This window comes from Vespula vulgaris, chromosome 5 (assembly GCF_905475345.1).
Source record: "Vespula vulgaris chromosome 5, iyVesVulg1.1, whole genome shotgun sequence".
NCBI classification, from domain to species: domain Eukaryota; kingdom Metazoa; phylum Arthropoda; class Insecta; order Hymenoptera; family Vespidae; genus Vespula; species Vespula vulgaris.
The window spans coordinates 943500-960999 of NC_066590.1; the positions used below are offsets into that span (position 1 = coordinate 943500).

The 17500-nt window shown below is 46.0% G+C and overlaps 3 protein-coding genes across 3 annotated transcripts in view; 2 read left to right on the forward strand and 1 right to left on the reverse strand.

Annotated features, from left to right (window-relative positions):
* The window catches only part of LOC127063814 (TBC1 domain family member 14-like), a 157252-nt gene extending 154527 nt beyond the window's left edge, over nt 1-2725 (forward strand). The window contains exon 5 of the transcript XR_007781491.1: nt 1258-2725. The gene's annotated coding sequence lies outside the window, so the exon portion shown is untranslated. The remainder of the gene's footprint in view (nt 1-1257) is intronic.
* Nucleotides 2726-3574: 849 nt separating this feature from the next.
* LOC127063808 (E3 ubiquitin-protein ligase lubel) overlaps nt 3575-17500 on the forward strand; it is a 75261-nt gene continuing 61335 nt past the window's right edge. Inside the window, exon 1 of the mRNA XM_050994026.1 lies at nt 3575-3628. Within this exon, the coding sequence (XP_050849983.1) occupies nt 3590-3628 (39 nt within the window). The 5' untranslated portion in view covers nt 3575-3589. The remainder of the gene's footprint in view (nt 3629-17500) is intronic.
* LOC127063809 (toll-like receptor Tollo) lies at nt 10161-16305 on the reverse strand. The gene has a single exon (XM_050994036.1). It carries the CDS (start codon nt 15863-15865, stop codon nt 11873-11875), a length of 3993 nt encoding a protein of 1330 aa, XP_050849993.1. The 5' UTR covers nt 15866-16305; the 3' UTR covers nt 10161-11872.

Here is a 17500-nt window from a genome sequence, read left to right on the forward strand (position 1 = left end):
TAATAGTCTCTGTCGAGACGGTCGAACCGAGTCTACGTTTTCGATTAAACGAGCGGGCTACGCGAAAGTCGCTCTTTCTCACGGCCGATAATCGAGCTTGAAATCATTTCCATCCTGTATGCATTTACCTATAGGAAAGCTTGCTTCGAATAATTTTCAGCTTGTTGTATGCATCGCACAGTAGATCGATCAATTCGTACATACCTTGTTCATCTTCATCATTTTTACACTCATCCGTTCTATTAACTTTCTCGAGTAAAATCAGAGATCTTACGAATCGTCCATCTTTCCATCTCCATCGTCCCTTCGAAACCATTCGAAAAGATCTAAATTCTTTCGAGGTCTTCGACAAAACTCGTATTTGATTAACTGCAACGACTCGATTCTCGATACGAAGAAAAATCGTGATACGTGCTGAATAACGAGAAAAATGAACGAGACGACGTTGGTAACGTGCATTGAAATGAAAAGGAAAGAGAAAGAAGGAAAGAAGAGAAGACAAAACGAAAGAGAAGGGGAGAGACAATGAGAAAGCTAACTAAGAAAGGCAATGAATTTCTCGACGATAGCTCGTTCGCTAGTAGTCACGGTGGGACGAATTTCAAAGCGATTTTTACCTTCTCCTCTTTCTCCTCCTTCTCTCCTCGTTGCTCCTCTTTCTCGCGATGGATCTCGCCGACAATGATCCAGATGCGTGCGTGCAACTGATGTTCCTTCTTTCGAACGAACGTGAATCGTCCTGGTTGGTAGAGGGTGGCTATGGCGGTGATGGGTGATGGTGGCGATGACGATAGTCTTGGTTTAGAGTAGGTACTTCTTCGTTGAGGAAAGCACGGGGCAACGAAGTAGTATCCGGTTAAATTGGTCACGCCGGAGGAACACGTGTTCGGTGCCTATCCCTGACGAATCGTTCCACGTTTTTCCCACAGGGGCTACCACCGAGGGTGATCCCTTAGATCCCGTGGCAAGGACCCGATTCTAGAGAGCGGAGATCAAAGTCGAAATGAAATCGAGCGAATTTTCAAACGCCGGCAGATGTTGCCAAACGCGAATAATACCAAAGAAAATTTACGAAAATACGGACTGAACGTCGGATCTTTCATTTCTTTCATTTTTTTCTTCCTCTCTATTTCCTTTCGACTTTCTTCCTTCTATTTTTCTAATAAGTGCAACGTAAGATCCGATCGTTAAACCGATGACTTTTATTTTTTATCGTGCGATTCTTCGTTATGTCAATGAAATATTTCTGTCTTTCAGGATGTTAGTAGTTAAAGTTTCCAGGTACTGTACGAGAGAGAACATGGCTGTAGTACGCGTGGAATCGGTGTCGAGCAAATATCGTTCTTGAGAAAGAAGGCAAATATTTTGGAAGGTGAAGAGGTTCTTCCTAGACGACAATGAAACGAGGGAAAGAAGGAGGACAGAGAAGTCAAACTTTTCTCGCGATCGGTCTTACTCCTCTCTCTCTCTCTCTCTCTCTCTCTCTTTCTTCCGTTTCCTGTGTTTGAAGAACTCGGACTTTGGCTTGATCGTAGGCAAACTCTACCACGCACACGGACTTCGTCTTGCAAACCACCTGATGCCCTTCTTCCTTTTTTTATTTCTCTTCTTCTTCCTCTTTTTCTTTTCACATTTTCTTTCTCATACGTCTCGAACGAATGGAAGATACCTATCGACGAACAAACGAGCGAAAGTTTCTCTTTGAAAAACTTCTCAAGAAATGTATATTCGACTTCGTTCGACTTCCAAGTTACATATCCTTTCTCCTTGTCCTCCTTCTCCTCTTCTTCTTCGAAACAAAAATCCAAGGTCGATTGTAATTATTAGATATTTCGCGATAAGTAATAAGCACCAAAGTGTCTTTGTACATACCTACAAAGACTTTATAAAAAAAAAATAAAAAGAAAATAAAAAAAAAAGAATACGAACTTTCGTTCCAAATATTTACCACGTATGTAAGTAAGTAATGTAAGTACTTGTGTTCGTTTCTTTCATTGACGATAAAAACAATATTTACGTACTTGTGTAAATAATAATCGTACATGCGTGCGTACATATCTATCTACGACCTTGTTACTCCATTGAATGAATGAATGATAAATTTTCCAGGAATACAGTGTAAACATAAATCTCGATTTATCATTCATATTTCCTGTGGGTATACCTAGCCATGTAGGTATCTATTTTTTTATTTCATTAAAAACTAAATAAACGATCGTGCCAACTCGGAACGTGATTTTGGAGAGAAAGATCAGGAAAACAAAACTATGCGATACTGTCGTCCAAAATACGAGGATTGTTATCTGTGAAACTGTCACCGCATGATTCCTTGGCTTGTGGATCGTTGCCGTGACGACGAAACCACTCGGTTTCTATTTTCCTTCAAACTTCTCTCTCTCTCTTTCTCTCTCTCTCTCTATCTCTCTACATATGTATGTGTGCGTGTGTATGTATGTAACTATCTCTGTCCCTTTCTCTCTTAGTACGTCTAAATACATAGCACGATTCTCTCGGTTGTCCATAGACTCGACCGTGAATTTGCTTTCTACGAGATTCGGATCGTTCTCTCGTTGTGGATCCAGAGGAAGAGAGAGAGAGAGAGAGAGAGAGAGAAATTTGCGGGAATCAACTGCGTCGTCCAAAACCACTAACGCCGTTTGCTCGAGAAATTTCATCGCTTTAGTGTTTCACGTGAGCTTTAGTCGTCGGACCGTTTTCGTCGAAAGGAATATTTCGTTAAAATCAAAATCGATGATAACGAGATCGGAATTTCGAGATAGATAAAATGAGAAAAACAGAGAGAGAGAGAGAGAGAGAGAGAGAGAGAAGAGAAAGAAGCAATCGCGTCTTGAATGATCATGAGGATAGATGTCACCTAATTTAATATATATATATATATATATATATATACTCTTCACGCTTGAAGAATTTTCACGTCCGAGAAACATCCAGCGATTTCTAACTTTTCCTCTCCTTGCCTTCTCTATATCACTCGTGCGAATATATACATACATACATACATACATACATACATACATAGAGAGGCACACGTAATATCACGTTATGGATTTTGCGGTCAATCCAATCCTTTTGATAAACCTCATGGGTCTCATATTACGTAGATACCATTGATATTTTTTCGAATCGATATAAGTTCGACGAGCGAAAGAGGGGATACGTCTGTATATATGTCGAAAAAAAAGATAGAACAAAAAAAATAAATGAAGCGAAAGAAAAAAAAAAAAAGAAAAGAAAAGAAAAAAGAAGTAAGAAAGAAAAACTGGTTTTACTTTCCAAAAATTTCGCAACCCTTTTCTCGCTCTCACTTTCCTTTTCTTTTTTTTTCTTTTCCTTTCCCGTTGGTTTTTCTTTTTCTGCTTTTCTTTTTTCCCTTTCAGTTGGAAAGATCTACTACCGGTAGAAGAACTACAAACGAAGTTCAAACTTCTCGTCGACGTATATCCGACGAAGTAAGAAATTTGTAAGGGTTAGAGAGGAGCCTGGAGTCTCGCAATATTTCCTTGAAAAGTCTCGCGGCACGGCACGGCACGGCACGGCACGGCACGGCACGGCTGGAATAACACCGGCGATGCAGCAGAGAGAACGGCGAGAAGTAAAAGACTCGGAAGTAAGTTTCACCACGCCTGTTCCGGCTTCTCTTAGTATGAAAAAGAGAACGAGAGAGAGAAAGAGGGGTCGAAGAGTACGAAGAGTCGGCATATTTACCCTACGCCCTTGCCCTTCTTATACTTGCTCTTGCCAAATGGTCCGTTTTATTCGAACCAACTAAAAGAGAGAAAGCAAGGAAGAAAAAAGGGGAAAGGGGGAGAGAGAGAGAGAGAGAGAGAGAAAGATAGAAGAGCATCATCCCGCCCTTTTTACCCTCGAGTCACCCTTTACTTTTCCACCCTTCCCTTCCCTCTCTCTTTCTCTCTCTCTTTCTCTCTTTGTCTCTAACAATTGGTATGATACTCGCGACGTCCACGAGTACCCTTCGTCAAAGCCTCCCTGTCTAGGGGCTAATAAGAGAGACCTTTTTGCGAATTAAGCGGCGTCGTCACTTCTTCTTCTTCTTCTTCTTCGTTTTCTTGTACTTCTTCTACTTCTTCTTCTACTTCTTTCCTGTCCCTCCTCATTCGTCCTTTCTTCTCTAAACCGGCATCGTAGTCGGGCATCCTTTTGTAATTCTTACCCTCCTTTCTTTTCATTTTTTGATTAGCTTCACCATTCCGTTGATATCTTTACTTTTATGTCCTTCTAAAAACGATTCTTTTTCTTTCTTTTTATTATTTTTTTTTTCCTTTTTTTTTTTTCATTAACCCAGAGCGACCGGAAATCGACTGAAAACTACGGTCGTCTTGATAAATATGAAATATAATTAGAATGTGAAGTAGAGAGTTAGAAGGTCGGATAATAAATTCTTATAGATTGTGTTCGAAGGAAAGAAAGCACGATGTCGCTCCTATCACGGTCACCGCTAAAGTGCTTTGAGATAAGCCGTCGTTGGAACTTTATATACGATACCGTTCTCCTTCGCTTCCTATACACCTTCTCTCTCTCTCTCTCTCTCTGTCTCTCTCTCTCTTTTTCTCTCTCTCTTTCTCTTCCTCTTTCATACAAAACAGCTATTTACGAGATAACCTCTTTCGAAAATAGTCGACCCGCTGGCAGTTTTATCCACTCTCGAGTCAAACCTTTGAGACTACCACTAATATTTAGATACATAATAAATTACTACTCGAGAGCGATTCGATAGCGATATAGAATGAACTCCCCCGTTATTCCAGGGATCAAACTTCAATCGCGTTAATTGCTAAAAGTTAAATAAAAAAAAAAAGAGAGAAAGAAAGAGTTCCCTTTTCAAAACTCAGCTGCTACCCACTCACTCGATTCAGATAGGTAGATAAGTAATTTATTCGGAAAGCATCGGTAGCTATTGTAAAACCGTCATAAAAGAGATCGTTTTTGTTTTCTTCCTCGAACAAATACATGTATATATATATATATATATATATATATATATATATATATATACAAATACATATATATATATAGGTATACCAGTGTGTATAACCGTATGATCTCTGGCGTCGGTGCGTTTTATAACGTATCTCGATTAGACTTTTTAATTAGTATGCAAACTCGGAAAAGAGAAAAAAGTACATTAGTCGAGCCCGTATCGCTTGGCACGGATAAGTTGTATACGATAGAAACAATCGTAGATATCGTTACTTGTGAAATAAAAGCGTCATTACTTATACCTTCGAGGGAACAATATTAATGATTACATTATTGCTATAACAATAATTTCAACTTCTCGACAAAGTCGATTCGCGTCTTGTCCATTAGCCGAAATAAACTTTCGACAAACATTGTTATTTCCTTTCTCAGACGTTTTATTCTTCTCTCTCTCTCTCTCTCTTTCTTTCTCTCTCACTCTATTTCTCTCTATAAATTTATGAAGCAAACACTTAGCGAACGCGTGGTTTCGAAACGTCAGTCTTCTCGCTTCGTTGAACGAGCGGACAACGATTTAATTGCTTTAATTAAGCGGCAGCGACGCTCGGAGGCTAGTAATTTGTCGATCGATCGCTTTTATAAATTACATCTTCCCATCTCCGTCTTTCTTCCTCGTATTTCTACCTAAGAGAACGAAAGAGACAGTGAGAGAAAGAGAAAAAGAGAAAGAGATAGACGAAAGAAGATATGGAGTTGCTTTTTTTTTCACTTACGAAAAACGTTCATTTTCGTGAGTCAGAGAACATTTATAAACGCAAAGATGCTTCCATGTTCTTTCTCGCTCACTCAGTCTTCTCTTTCTCTCTCTCTCTCTCTCTCTCTCTCTTTCTACTCAAAAATACGATATTATAGATAAGATCCGAAGACTGCTCGTACTATTACGATGCAGTTCTTAGCGTTGGTCGTTATGCCAGAAGGTTTTGGAAGAGTCAAAACTCCGACTTGGAAATTGACTTGATGGCCGTTATGGTGTAATCAGTCCGAATAAGGCACGCCAGAAGAGGGTTCACAGAATGGGCACTTAATACGGAATAACTCGTGATTCCGTGCCGTGAAGAGAGAGAGAGAGAGACAGAGAGAGAGAGAGAGAGAGAGAAGGAGAGAGAGGGAGAGAGACGGATAGATATAGAGAGAAGAATGACTCTCGAAATGCCGTCTACTCGCTCGATCTTCTTCTTGCCTTTCCTTTTAACTCTGGTGATATAATTGTCGAAAAAAAATGTCGTTTCTCTCTTTCTTTCATCTTTCTTTTCTTCTTTTCATTTTTATCCAAAATTCTATCTAATCTTTATATATATATTATGTGCGTGTGTGTATATATAGGAAGAAAGAGAGAGAATAGTCCGTACACGCTTACTTTATTTCGAGATAGAAAGTGTAAAAAAATGTAAGTAATGATTTGTTCTTCTATCTCTCCCTTTCTCTTTCCTTCGAAAGGGACATTGAGATAGATAGATAGATAGATAGAGAGAGAGAGAGAGAGAGAGAGAGAGAGAGAGAGAGAGAGAGAGAGAAAGAGACATAATACATCTCTCACTTAAGATAGGCTATCTCGTTCGTAACAACGAAACACGTCGATTTTACTTGGGAGAGTACACGGGACCAGCCGTGACCGAGCACGTCATCGTTCTAATTAATTCCAGCGCCCCGCGTTCGATTTTGATCAAGATATTGTGCCCGGTGCAATTAGCGGCCAGTCGTTCGACAGTTGATCGATGCAACGGCGTCGCCTCAGCTCTCTTCCCTTCCCTTTCCTTCCCTTCCTTTCCTCTCCCTTCTCTTCTCTTCTCTTTCCAACGAGAAATAGAAGACGATGGAGAGGATAAGAAAGAAGGACAGAATGAAAAAGAGAGAGAGAGAGAGAAAGAGAGAAGTAAAAAAGAAAAAAAGAAGAAAAAGGTTTGTGAAGTTATGTACATGCATGTTTGTATGTATCTATGTATGTATGTACGTAAGTACGTACGTATGTACGGATCGATGCCACAGTGACCGTACGAGATGCCGTTTACCAGAGGATCAATGCGCGTCTGTCGACTTTGGACAAGCGAGGGACGAAAGAACATACAACGTGATCCCGAAACAAACCTTCGAAGGCGTGTCCGTGCGAGGAATAACATTTCTAGTTCCTCTCTCTTTCTCTCTCTCCTTTCTATTTTCTTTCTTTCTTTTTCTTCCCTCTTTTATTTCACTCTTCAATTCGTTCGTCCAATTTATTTCGACGATTCGATTCGATAATACTTACTAGATCATCGATCTGAAATTTTCTCGATCATTGATTTTTTAATACTAATCGCGGATTCATACATTTCTCTTTTTTTTATTTGTTTGTTTGTTTGTTTTTTTTTTTTGTTAATAGTTTCACGTTATATTATTTTATTACTCAAGTCACATAATTTCTAATTTCTGCAAGAATCGAAATAATTTGTGTTTTCTTTTTTTTCGTTGCATCTGCATTCGTCTTGCATGCGAATTATCTAGAATAATACAGAGTGAGAATCTTCGATTTGTTTTGTTTCGTTCTTCCGTGGTAAAGGGATACTTTATCGCGACGGTTAAATATAGAACTCTCGAACGTTCGAGTTGTGACCATTGTAACGAACGAAAAAGATTTAGTTTGTGTCACTTTCGAACGTGATATTGACCGCACGTATACTCAAGGCACCGCGAAAAGGATGTGCAGTCGTTAAGCTATTAAACGCGTCATGGACGTGATACGTCGCTCGATTTAAGATGCAAAAGCGTGTGCGATTATATATATATATATATGTATATATAAATGTATACATAGACGCATACGAACGTGACATAGCTTTCGAGCTTCTATTATTATTCTCTACGATAAGATGAGTCGCTATTTCGTAATTTGAAAACTTATTGGATTCGATTCCTAGTAAGTAAGTAAGTACTACGTATCGCGTTTTAATCAAACCTCTCTCTCGTTCGATTACTTTCATCGATTATCCTTTTCTACTTATACGGGAGAGAAAAAGAAATGGAAAAAGATGGAATCGGAGAGGAAAAAAATTCAAAATCCAAATCGAAGTAGAGCAACAAATCGATCAAATTTCCTGTACGATTCTCGTTTCATTATTGGAATCGTACGGATACGTACCTACTATTTTTATGATACCGTGCGGTGGTTATTTTTTCAAAAGCTTTGGTACCAACAGAGCGTACCAAATGTCCCGAAAGCAAAACGAATGTAGAAATGGCACGCGAGGCGTGCATAAATTACAAAAATACTATTACGTTGTATGAAACAACGAGAGAAAGAGAAAGAGACAGAGACAGAGACGAGCTATGTGTTCTCCGTTTCAGAGACCAGAAAACCCGGCTCGAAAGCGATTTAATGCAATTCCCGTAGCTACCCGCCGTCCCATCGGAAAGAAAAAACTGTACGGTGGTTGCTCGCTGAAAGCCGCGAAAAAATGAGTCTCTCTTTATCTTTTTTCTTTTCTTTTTTTTGTAAAAATATTCTGCATTCACGCTAGATTGAGTTTCATTTATGAGATAATACACACGGCGAAAGAGTAAACGTAACAGGAAGAAGAAATGGTCGATTAATTATCGACTTGATTTTTGCCACGATCTTTAAATCTAACCTTGCAACGTATTTAGATATGCACGTACGCAAACACACACACACACACACACACATGTCCGTTCCACGTAAAATACGATCTTACAGTGCATCTCGTTCGATCTCTGGTCTGTTGTTACCGTTATTATCATTATTGCCGTTCCATTCGCTCGGAGGCACGTCTGGTAAACGTAATTAAACCGAGAGACCGTACGAAAGTCGCGATGTCATTAACATCGCCGAGAGGACAGACTTTTCTGCATAGCTCGAAGGCTTTCCTAAATCTCTCCCTCTCTGTATTTTAGCCTGAAAATGAAAGCATCAAAGGGCAAACGCATCTCTTACCCTTTAGCTCCTTTCTGCAATTAGGAAATTGCGATTCTTGTCTATTATTATAATTATAGATACGCATTCTCGTGTTATACATACCTGTGACGAATGATCGGAAACTCGTTTTTCTTTTTCTTTTCTTTTCTTTCCTCGAAACATCGATCGGCCTTCGCTGTACTTTTCTTTCGTCGGAATAGGAACGGGTTTGAGAAAATAAAAGGGTCTCGCACATCGGTCTAAAATTATCGTCCATCGTTGAACGGATAATCGAGTTCCCAGGAGAAGTTAGGCCGTCTCGCGTTCACGTTCCCCTTTAACGGAACGTGCGCCGATATTCTAACGAACGTAAAGGCCCCAGGCTTCTCGAGCTTCTTCGATAAAACTATTACTTCCCTGGTTACGTTCTCTCGTCTAGCCGTGGTACATTCTCGTCCCTTTAAAAAGGCGATTCACGGTTGGCTCGGCTACGGACGAACTGTAACTTATGCCTTCGAATCTCGTTTAGCTACGTGACCGGAGGGAGTAATGCGACGAGTAAACGGAGAAATTTTCGGATCCTCCTACCTGAGAGAGAAGCAGCAGAAGAAAGAAGAAAAAGAGAGAGAGAGAGAGAGAGAGAGAGAGAGAGATAGAACGAGAAGGAAAAAGGATACTCCGATGGATACTACGTTACGACTGGAAAAAGGAAAAGATACTCGACTGGAGGATTATGAATTCGAAATATGCGATATAGGTACTTACGTTCGAAAGAGAAAAAGTTGAAGGAGTTTGAAGAAGCGCTCGTCCGGTCGTTCGCGAGAAACGGAGAGAGAGAGAGAGAGAGAGAGAGAGAGGGAGAAAGTCCGACGACTCGATCAGGGCTAGGAAATTAATTAAGGGGAGAAAGCCGGAAATAAAAGGAAGAGCGAAACGAGGTACGATCTAATATCTCGTCTTTGGAGAGGAGTCCGAGTCGAGTTTCGAAACGTTTCGAGCGGTATCCGCTCGCTCGCGTTACTCTCCGTAAAACGGTCCGTTGTTTATTTGGCCAACCGTAATGGAGGTTGATGTTGGACTAGAGCGAAACTCCGAACAAAGGTTCTCCTGCCGCAGAGTCGCCTCGATTAAATCTCGCTGCTGGACACACCGGAGTCCCTTTACCCTTGGCACGTCCCTCGAGCGACGTCCCCTCCCCCTCCTCCCTCCCCCTTCTCTTCGTTCCCTTTCGTTCACGGACTTTTGCCAAACCGACTACCGACGAACCGTAGAACCGACGAAGAACCGTAACCTTCGGTCCAACCATCCCGGTCTAACGTACTATCTAAGAAGGCAACCCTCCGACGAATTTTAAGTAGCTTTGAAAGTAAATTGAGTCGTTTCCTTCGTTCCATGTGTCTACTTAAATATATACTAATTCGATTCGCGGAACATGCTAATCATGGTAAAACTCGTTTATAAAACAAACGTCTTTATTTCTCATGATTCTTTTGCTGAAATGGAAAGTGACAATTAATTTAATACTCATTTTACAGACTGCAAATACACGATACGTGATTCGATGAGCGTTATTTACAACAGTACAGTACAATTGATATTACATTAGTTCAATATATATATATATATATTTATATTTATATATTTATATTTATATTCGTATTTATAACGCAAATCGATATACAACCTAAAAAGGAGACGTATCGCGATGCACGGTCAGCTTAAAATACAAAGTGCTGGCCGCGTCGATGTGTCGCGTATATGCGTGTATGCGTCTGCTGTGTGTGTGTGTGTGTGTGTGTGTGACTGTGTGTCCGCGCGTGTGTGTACGTGTGCTCGAAAGTGTGCGTCTGAATATTTACAAAATTAGATACACTATTTACAAGAGAATTCGACTTACGTACTAATAAGCGTTATGCGACCGTCGCATCCGTGTCACCGTGAACGGTCGTGAATCTTAGGAACGACGTTCTCGCCAAGTTTCTGCCGTCTTTTATCCTTTTTCCTAAATTTCGTCATATTTTCTCTTTCACTTTTACACTATACTAATCTTACGAAATACAATAACCTTGTTCTGTTCGTTTGTCGCTTGCTTGCAATTTATCACTGATCGACGAACGTAAAGATGATAGAAACAGAAATATCGTTCACGCGTTTACATATCTTTCTCTCTCTCTCTCTCTCTCTATTTTTCGAAGGGCGAAAGAAAAGAAAAGCAACTGAGTAGAGCACAACGACAGCCGGTCCAACGAATAAGTAAAGAAAATAAGAACGAGACGATCCTTCGTCGAGTTTTTCCGTAGAAACTCGACTATCGGACGACGTAGTAATCACATTTCCGTTCGATAACGCACACCGGACGGAAATAATTCCTGGCGAGACTTACGAGACCCGAACGAGCATCGAATCGATTTTACGAAAGAGATTTCCCATACGACTTGCGAACGATCTCTCGCGGGGCAGTGACACAAAAAGGCGGCGTCGATTCGAATCCTCGCGTTTCTACCTCGAACTAAATTCCGTCGAGATTCTGCGTGGATCGTCCGACGATTCTATCGGAAAATAAATATCCTCGCGTTGGCCGCACAAAGGGAAAGGAGAAAGAAAGAGAGAAGATGGAGAAAAAACATAAAAAAAGAAAGATGAAAAAATAAAAAATAAATAAATGCGTTCGCCGATCCGCCAAGCGCGAAACCGAAGAGAGGAAGGAAGGGAGGGAGGGAGAGAACGAAGCCGGTCCGACCGGGTCGGGAAAGTTACGAAAGGAAGCTAAAGTATCGTCACCCTTGCAAGGAAAAGGGCACAAGTGGTCGACGAGTTAGGATGCGAAGGTAGGGAGATTTGGCGCGGATCCAGCGCGATCCATCCTCCTCGGCGATAGCCCGGTCGTAGAGCAGGGATCGTCGTAGTGGAAGAGCGAGAGAAAGGAAAGATAGCTCTCGTCGTCGCGATAATCGTCGAGCCCTCGTACTAGACGAAGTAAGTACGCGGATTGGTGGAGGTATCGCCGGGTGGCGCGGACGGCACCACGACGACCGGGGGTTCCGGTATGGTACTGTAAAGATGGCTGCCTCTCGAGGAGACGCTGGTAGGTCTGCCGTTGGTCGGGGCAGACGAGTGCTGATGTTGATGATGATGATGGTGGTGGTGATGGTTGTTCTGATGCTCGGCACCGCTGTCCTCGTCCTCGGTCCTGCTCGAGGCCGAGCTGACGTAGGTCGATTGCGTGGGCGTCGGCGTGGGTGCGTGTACCGGCGCGAGGAGGACCCCATTAGGCTTGCCATTGGCGTTGCTCCAGACGTCGACGGCCGCCGAGGTCGGAGCCGGCGTGTATCTCGCGGGCACGCGGTTCTTACGGTCGCTCGACCTCTTGCCGGCGTCGCGGCGCCTCTTGTCCAAAGAATCGGGCATGGCGAACTTGAGCTTCTCCCAGAACCTCTTCTCTCCCCATACGACGACGGTGCAGCTGCCGAGGAGTAGCTGAAGTTCGGGATCGCGAGCGGGCGCCTCGGCGGCGAGTAGAACGACCACGCGGCTCTTCCTCGAGCTCGGCCTGACGTTCTCTAGGGCCGTACGCAGGGCCGCGCGGAACTCGACGCGTTGCCACTCGTTCGCGAGGAACACCGGCGAGAGGACGACGAGGAGACGTCGGGCGGCGGCGGCCGCGGACGGCACGGTCTCCTGCGTCCTCGAGGGCGGGAGGTCGCGCCAGTGGAGGCACAGGGTCAAGCCGGAAGCCTCGAGCTCGGCGGCGAGGAATCGCGAGACGAAGTCCTCGTCTCGCTCGCTGTAAACGACGTAACCGTCGTAGAGCCGGTCGCGCTCGTCGTCCGGCCCGCTGGGCATCTTGCCGAGCCTGAGCCCGTAGCGAGCGTGCGCCCAGAGCCTGACGTCTTGGCGAAAGGCGAAGGCCAAGGCGACGAACAGGCAGACGGCTATCACGGCCACCAGGGCACCCGCCAGGAGCGGCACGAAATTGCCACCCAGCAGAGGGATCTCTTGAATGCCGCGGCTGACCGCTTCGGTCGAGGGGTCGCCGCATCTCTTCATAGCTTGGGCCAACGTCTCGACGCCGTCGCGACAGTACATCTTCTCGGGGTCGCCGCGGTGCTCGGCCAGCCAGCTCCGGAGTCTCGCCGCGTTGGCGCACTCGCAGCTCCAGGCGTTGCCCTCGAGTGCCACCTTGGTCCCGTCGCCGACGCTCGGCAGGGCCTCCCACGGGCGAAAGTCGACGATTCGGTTCCCGTCCAAGCGCAAAACCTCGAGGTTCTTCATCCGCTTGAAGGTGGAGTTGCCCACGGTGGCGATCGCGTTGTGATCGAGGTAGAGCTCGGACATGCGTTCCAGCTGATCGAACTCGAAGCCGCGCAGCTCGCGCAACGAGTTGTCCTCGAGATGGAGGACCCGCAGCGCACCGACGCCGTTGAACGTGCGATTGTGAATGGCCGCGATCCCGCTGTTGTTCAGATACAACACCTCCAAGCGACGTTTCCCTATGAACACGTGGCTGCCGAGATCGCCGAGCTCGTTCCCGTCGAGATAGATCTCGGTCGCGTCCATCGGGATGCGCTCGGGTACGCGCTTGTAGCCGGCGTTCGAACAGTCGACCACGTTGCTCGACCAGCTGTGGTCGTGATAGCAGGAGCAGTTGTCCGGGCACGTCATCTCGCAGTCGCACGCGTCGAAGTCGCAGCAGTGGCAGAGGGCGAAGCAGTGGGCCTCGTATCGGCAGAGAAAGTCCTTCGATCTCAACGAGAGGAGCGGCCTGCGGGGCGTCGCGCGCGCGTGCACCATCTCGCAGCTGACGGAATCGAGATCGAGCACCCGAGGATGCTGACGGAGCCGGGCGAGCTCGTTTATCCGCGGCAGCCACTCCATCGTGCAGTCGCAGAGTATGGGATTGTTCCCTATGTAGAAGATCGGCACGTCCCTGTCCTCCGGGACCGGCTGGAGGCTCAGCGCGGCCACCTCGACGTTCCTTATCTCGTTCCCGTACAGCACGACCTTCTGCAGATTGGTCTTTCGCAGAAAGGTCCCGGCCGCGACCGTGCGTATTCGATTGTTGTTGAGGAACAGGGTCTCCACGCTGTCGGGGACGTTCGCCTCGGAGATTTCGGTGACGAGGTTGAAGCTTGCGTCGAGCATCTTTATGTTGAGAGCGTTGCGCACCATGTAGTAATTGCCGAGCTCGCTTATCTGATTGGCGTGTATGTCGAGCCACTCTATGCTCGACGGCAGATAACTGTAGTCGAACCAGAGCAGCTTGTTGTCCGAGACGTTGAGCCAGACCAAGGTGGAGAGGCTGGTGAAGGCGCCGCGTATCTCCGTCAATCGATTGCCGTCGAGGCGTATGGCCCGGAGGACCGGATTCTTAGCGAAGGCGCTCTGCTCGACGTGGCGAATGTAATTGTTGGCGAGATTGAGCACCTGCAGCGCCGGTAACGTCGAGAACGCCTCGCGAGAGACGTTCTCCAGTTTGTTGTCGACCAAGCGCAAGCCGTAGAGCTCGTTCAGTCCGACGAAGGACTCGTTGTCGATCCTGGAGACGTGATTGTTGCCGAGGTCCAGCGTCTTCAAGGAGCGCAGCACGCGGACCGCGTAGGGCACCTCCGTCAAGGAGTTGCCGCTGAGGGACAAGTCCTTGAGCTCGGTGAGATTGGCGAACACGCGGCGGTGCAAGGCCCGAAGCCTGTTGCCGTCCAAGAAGAGCTGCTCCAAAGCGGTGAGGCCGTGCGCGTGGCTGGGCTCGAATCGGGCGATCTTGTTGTGCGAGAGCGTCAGCGTGTGAAGATTCGCGAGCGAGGCGAAGCAGCCGTCGAGGAGCGTGTCGATCTCGTTGCGCTCGAGCTTCAATATCTGAAGGCTGTAGAGTCCCTCGAAGACGCGCGAGTCGATCTTCGTCAAGCCGTTGTAGGAGAGGTCGAGCACGAGCAGGCGACCGAGCCGGGAGAAGGTGTCGCGGTTCACCCAACGACTCGTCAACTCGTTCCCGCTCAGATCGAGGACCTGCAGCTCCTCGAGCGCGTCCAAGAGACCCGGCGCGAGCACCGCCAACGAGTTGTTGCTCAGCACGAGCTCCCGCAACTCCTTCGTTTTCGCGAACAATTCCGGCGGGAGCGCGACGAGCCTGTTGCTCGACACGTTCAACGATCTGAGATTAGCGAGACCGGCCAACGCGTGATCGCCCACGGCGGCTATCGCGTTCTCCTGCAACTTGAGAACGGTCAAGGAGCGCAAACCGGCGAGCGTGCGGTCGGGCAGCGCGCCGAGATCGTTGCCGCTCAAATCCAGACTCTCGAGATTCGGCGTACACGAGCGTAGGCGATCGGAGAAACCGAGAGACGTGGCGTCCTGTAACTTGTTGCGCGTCAGGTTCAGTCTCGAGAGACTCGCCACGGGACAGAAGAGATCCAAGGGTAGCGTCCAAAGGTTGTTGTCGCCGAGATCGAGCTCCTCGAGCTCGGCCAGCCCTAGGAGGGAGTCTCGGTCGAGCTCCAAGGTCATAGCCGACCAGTCGCCGTTGTGGGTACGCACCGAGAGGCCCCGGAGGTTTTGCGCCGAGGCGAAGGCCCCGGCCGGTAAATAGCGAATCTTGCAGTGGTCGACGCGGAGCTTCTCCAATCTCGGTAGAGGCGAAAGGAAACCGTGGGGACCCTCGAGCTGGCTCTCGAAGAAGAGAACGTCGCTGCATTCCAATCCCAAGGAGGTTATCGAGTCGACTTGAATGGTCGAGAGGTTGCCTATGAGACCGGCCACGTTAGCGATCGTTCTCACTTTGCAAGCCAACGTTCTCTCCTCCTCGTCCGCTTCCTCGTCGTTCTCCTCTCTGCGCCATTCGCAGCCTGTCGGCGCCTCCAGACTGGTGATGCTCCTACCGTCCACCAAGAGGATCGAACGCTCGTCCGGCAGGAGCCAACACAAAAGGCCCAAGCCGAGCACCGAACGTACCAACGTCGTATCCATCGATGCGTAGCGAAGTTCTCGCCACCGGATGACAATTCTCTTTCTACGTTACGTTGGGGGGCACGCGATACGTCGGAGAGTGGCACTTTTCTCGATCCCGATACCGTCACGCGCGCATACTCGCCCCCCCCCGATAAGGACGCGCTCGAGAACGGATGATACGACGCTGACTACTGTCGACGATAAAAACCAATTCGACGTCACTGAAAGATCGAACCCATTCGTTCGAAACACTCGACACTCGACCGACTTTCCGCGCTTCTCCTTCCTGCGAGAGTCTAAACGAACCTTCTTGCGATCGCGTTCTTCCTCATCGACCCGAGCGTTCCTCGACCGACGACATTCCACCACGGCAGTCGGAGAGCAACTGATCGTCCGAACGGATCCGCGTTCTATCGACGGTAACGCACCCTGCATGACTGCCAACGTGCGCCCATCCCCACCACCGACTTATCCCCACCACCTAGTCTGAGTCTAACCATCGTCACTATTACTACTACTCTACTACCACTACCACTACCACTACCACTACCACACCACCGTCCCATCGAACGGAACGAGATAGCTGCATAGACGGATGGACGGATGGAAGGAGAGAGAGAGACAGAGACTCGATGTTACACCGACTGGCGAAGATGCAACGAACCAGCTGACTGACAACCCTACTTACTAGGTAAACACCAAACTGGTTCCTAGGAGCGCACCGGCACGCATTTATCAAGCGGCATCCCTTGCACCGCAGGCCTTAACTCTTCCTCCTCCTCCTCATCTTCTTCTCCTTAAAATCGTCTACCTTTCGACGAGAAAATCCACTCGACGTTCTCTCTTTCCTTCGAACTCTTTGTTTCCTTCTGTTTCACCTTTATTGTAGACTTTTATTTATCGTTTGTACCGCTCGAGGAACGAAATATTTTATTAATAAACGTTTCTAATGTTCCTGCACTCGAATATTTCGTCGAAATAATTTCGTCGTGAAAGGAAGGAACAAAAAGTTATTGCACGTAATAATAGTTATCGACTCTTTTTATACCGGACAAAGAGGCTAACTTTTTTTTTTATAGGAACGCGTTTGCGAACGTGGTAGAAACTAACGAAGGGCCATTTAAATTTATTGCAACCCATAAAGGAAAACGCGTGCGTGTGTATACATACATACATACATACATACATATATATATATATATATATATATATATATATATATATACACGTACGTATGCATGTATACACACGTTCGATTTAATTTTCAATGCAAAATCTATTCGGTCGCACGAGTTTGCCGATCGCTTGTTCGGTTAACAAGCTCTTGATTAATGGATCGCTTCGTAACGAATCAACGCCGCTTTAAAGAACATTTTCTATCCAAACTACTTTCCTACGGTTTCAAATAATAATCTTTTCTAGGCTATCGAAGGAGATTGGGAAACTTTACAAGCTGGTAAATAAACAAATTATCTCGAAACTTTGCACTCGATTGATCGATCGCTATTGAACGTTTTAAACGATCCTTTTACCTCCGATTAATATATTCTTTTACTTAGCGCAATACTTTGGGGAAAAATAAATCATCCGTAGATTTACGATAAAAGACTTACTAAATCTTTTGAAGAAGAATAATGAACGTCACTTACACGA

Coding starts and splice junctions, on each gene's coding strand:
- LOC127063809 (XM_050994036.1), bottom strand. CDS start 15,865: ATGGATACGACGTTGGTACGTTCGGTGCTCGGCTTGGGCCTTTTGTGT.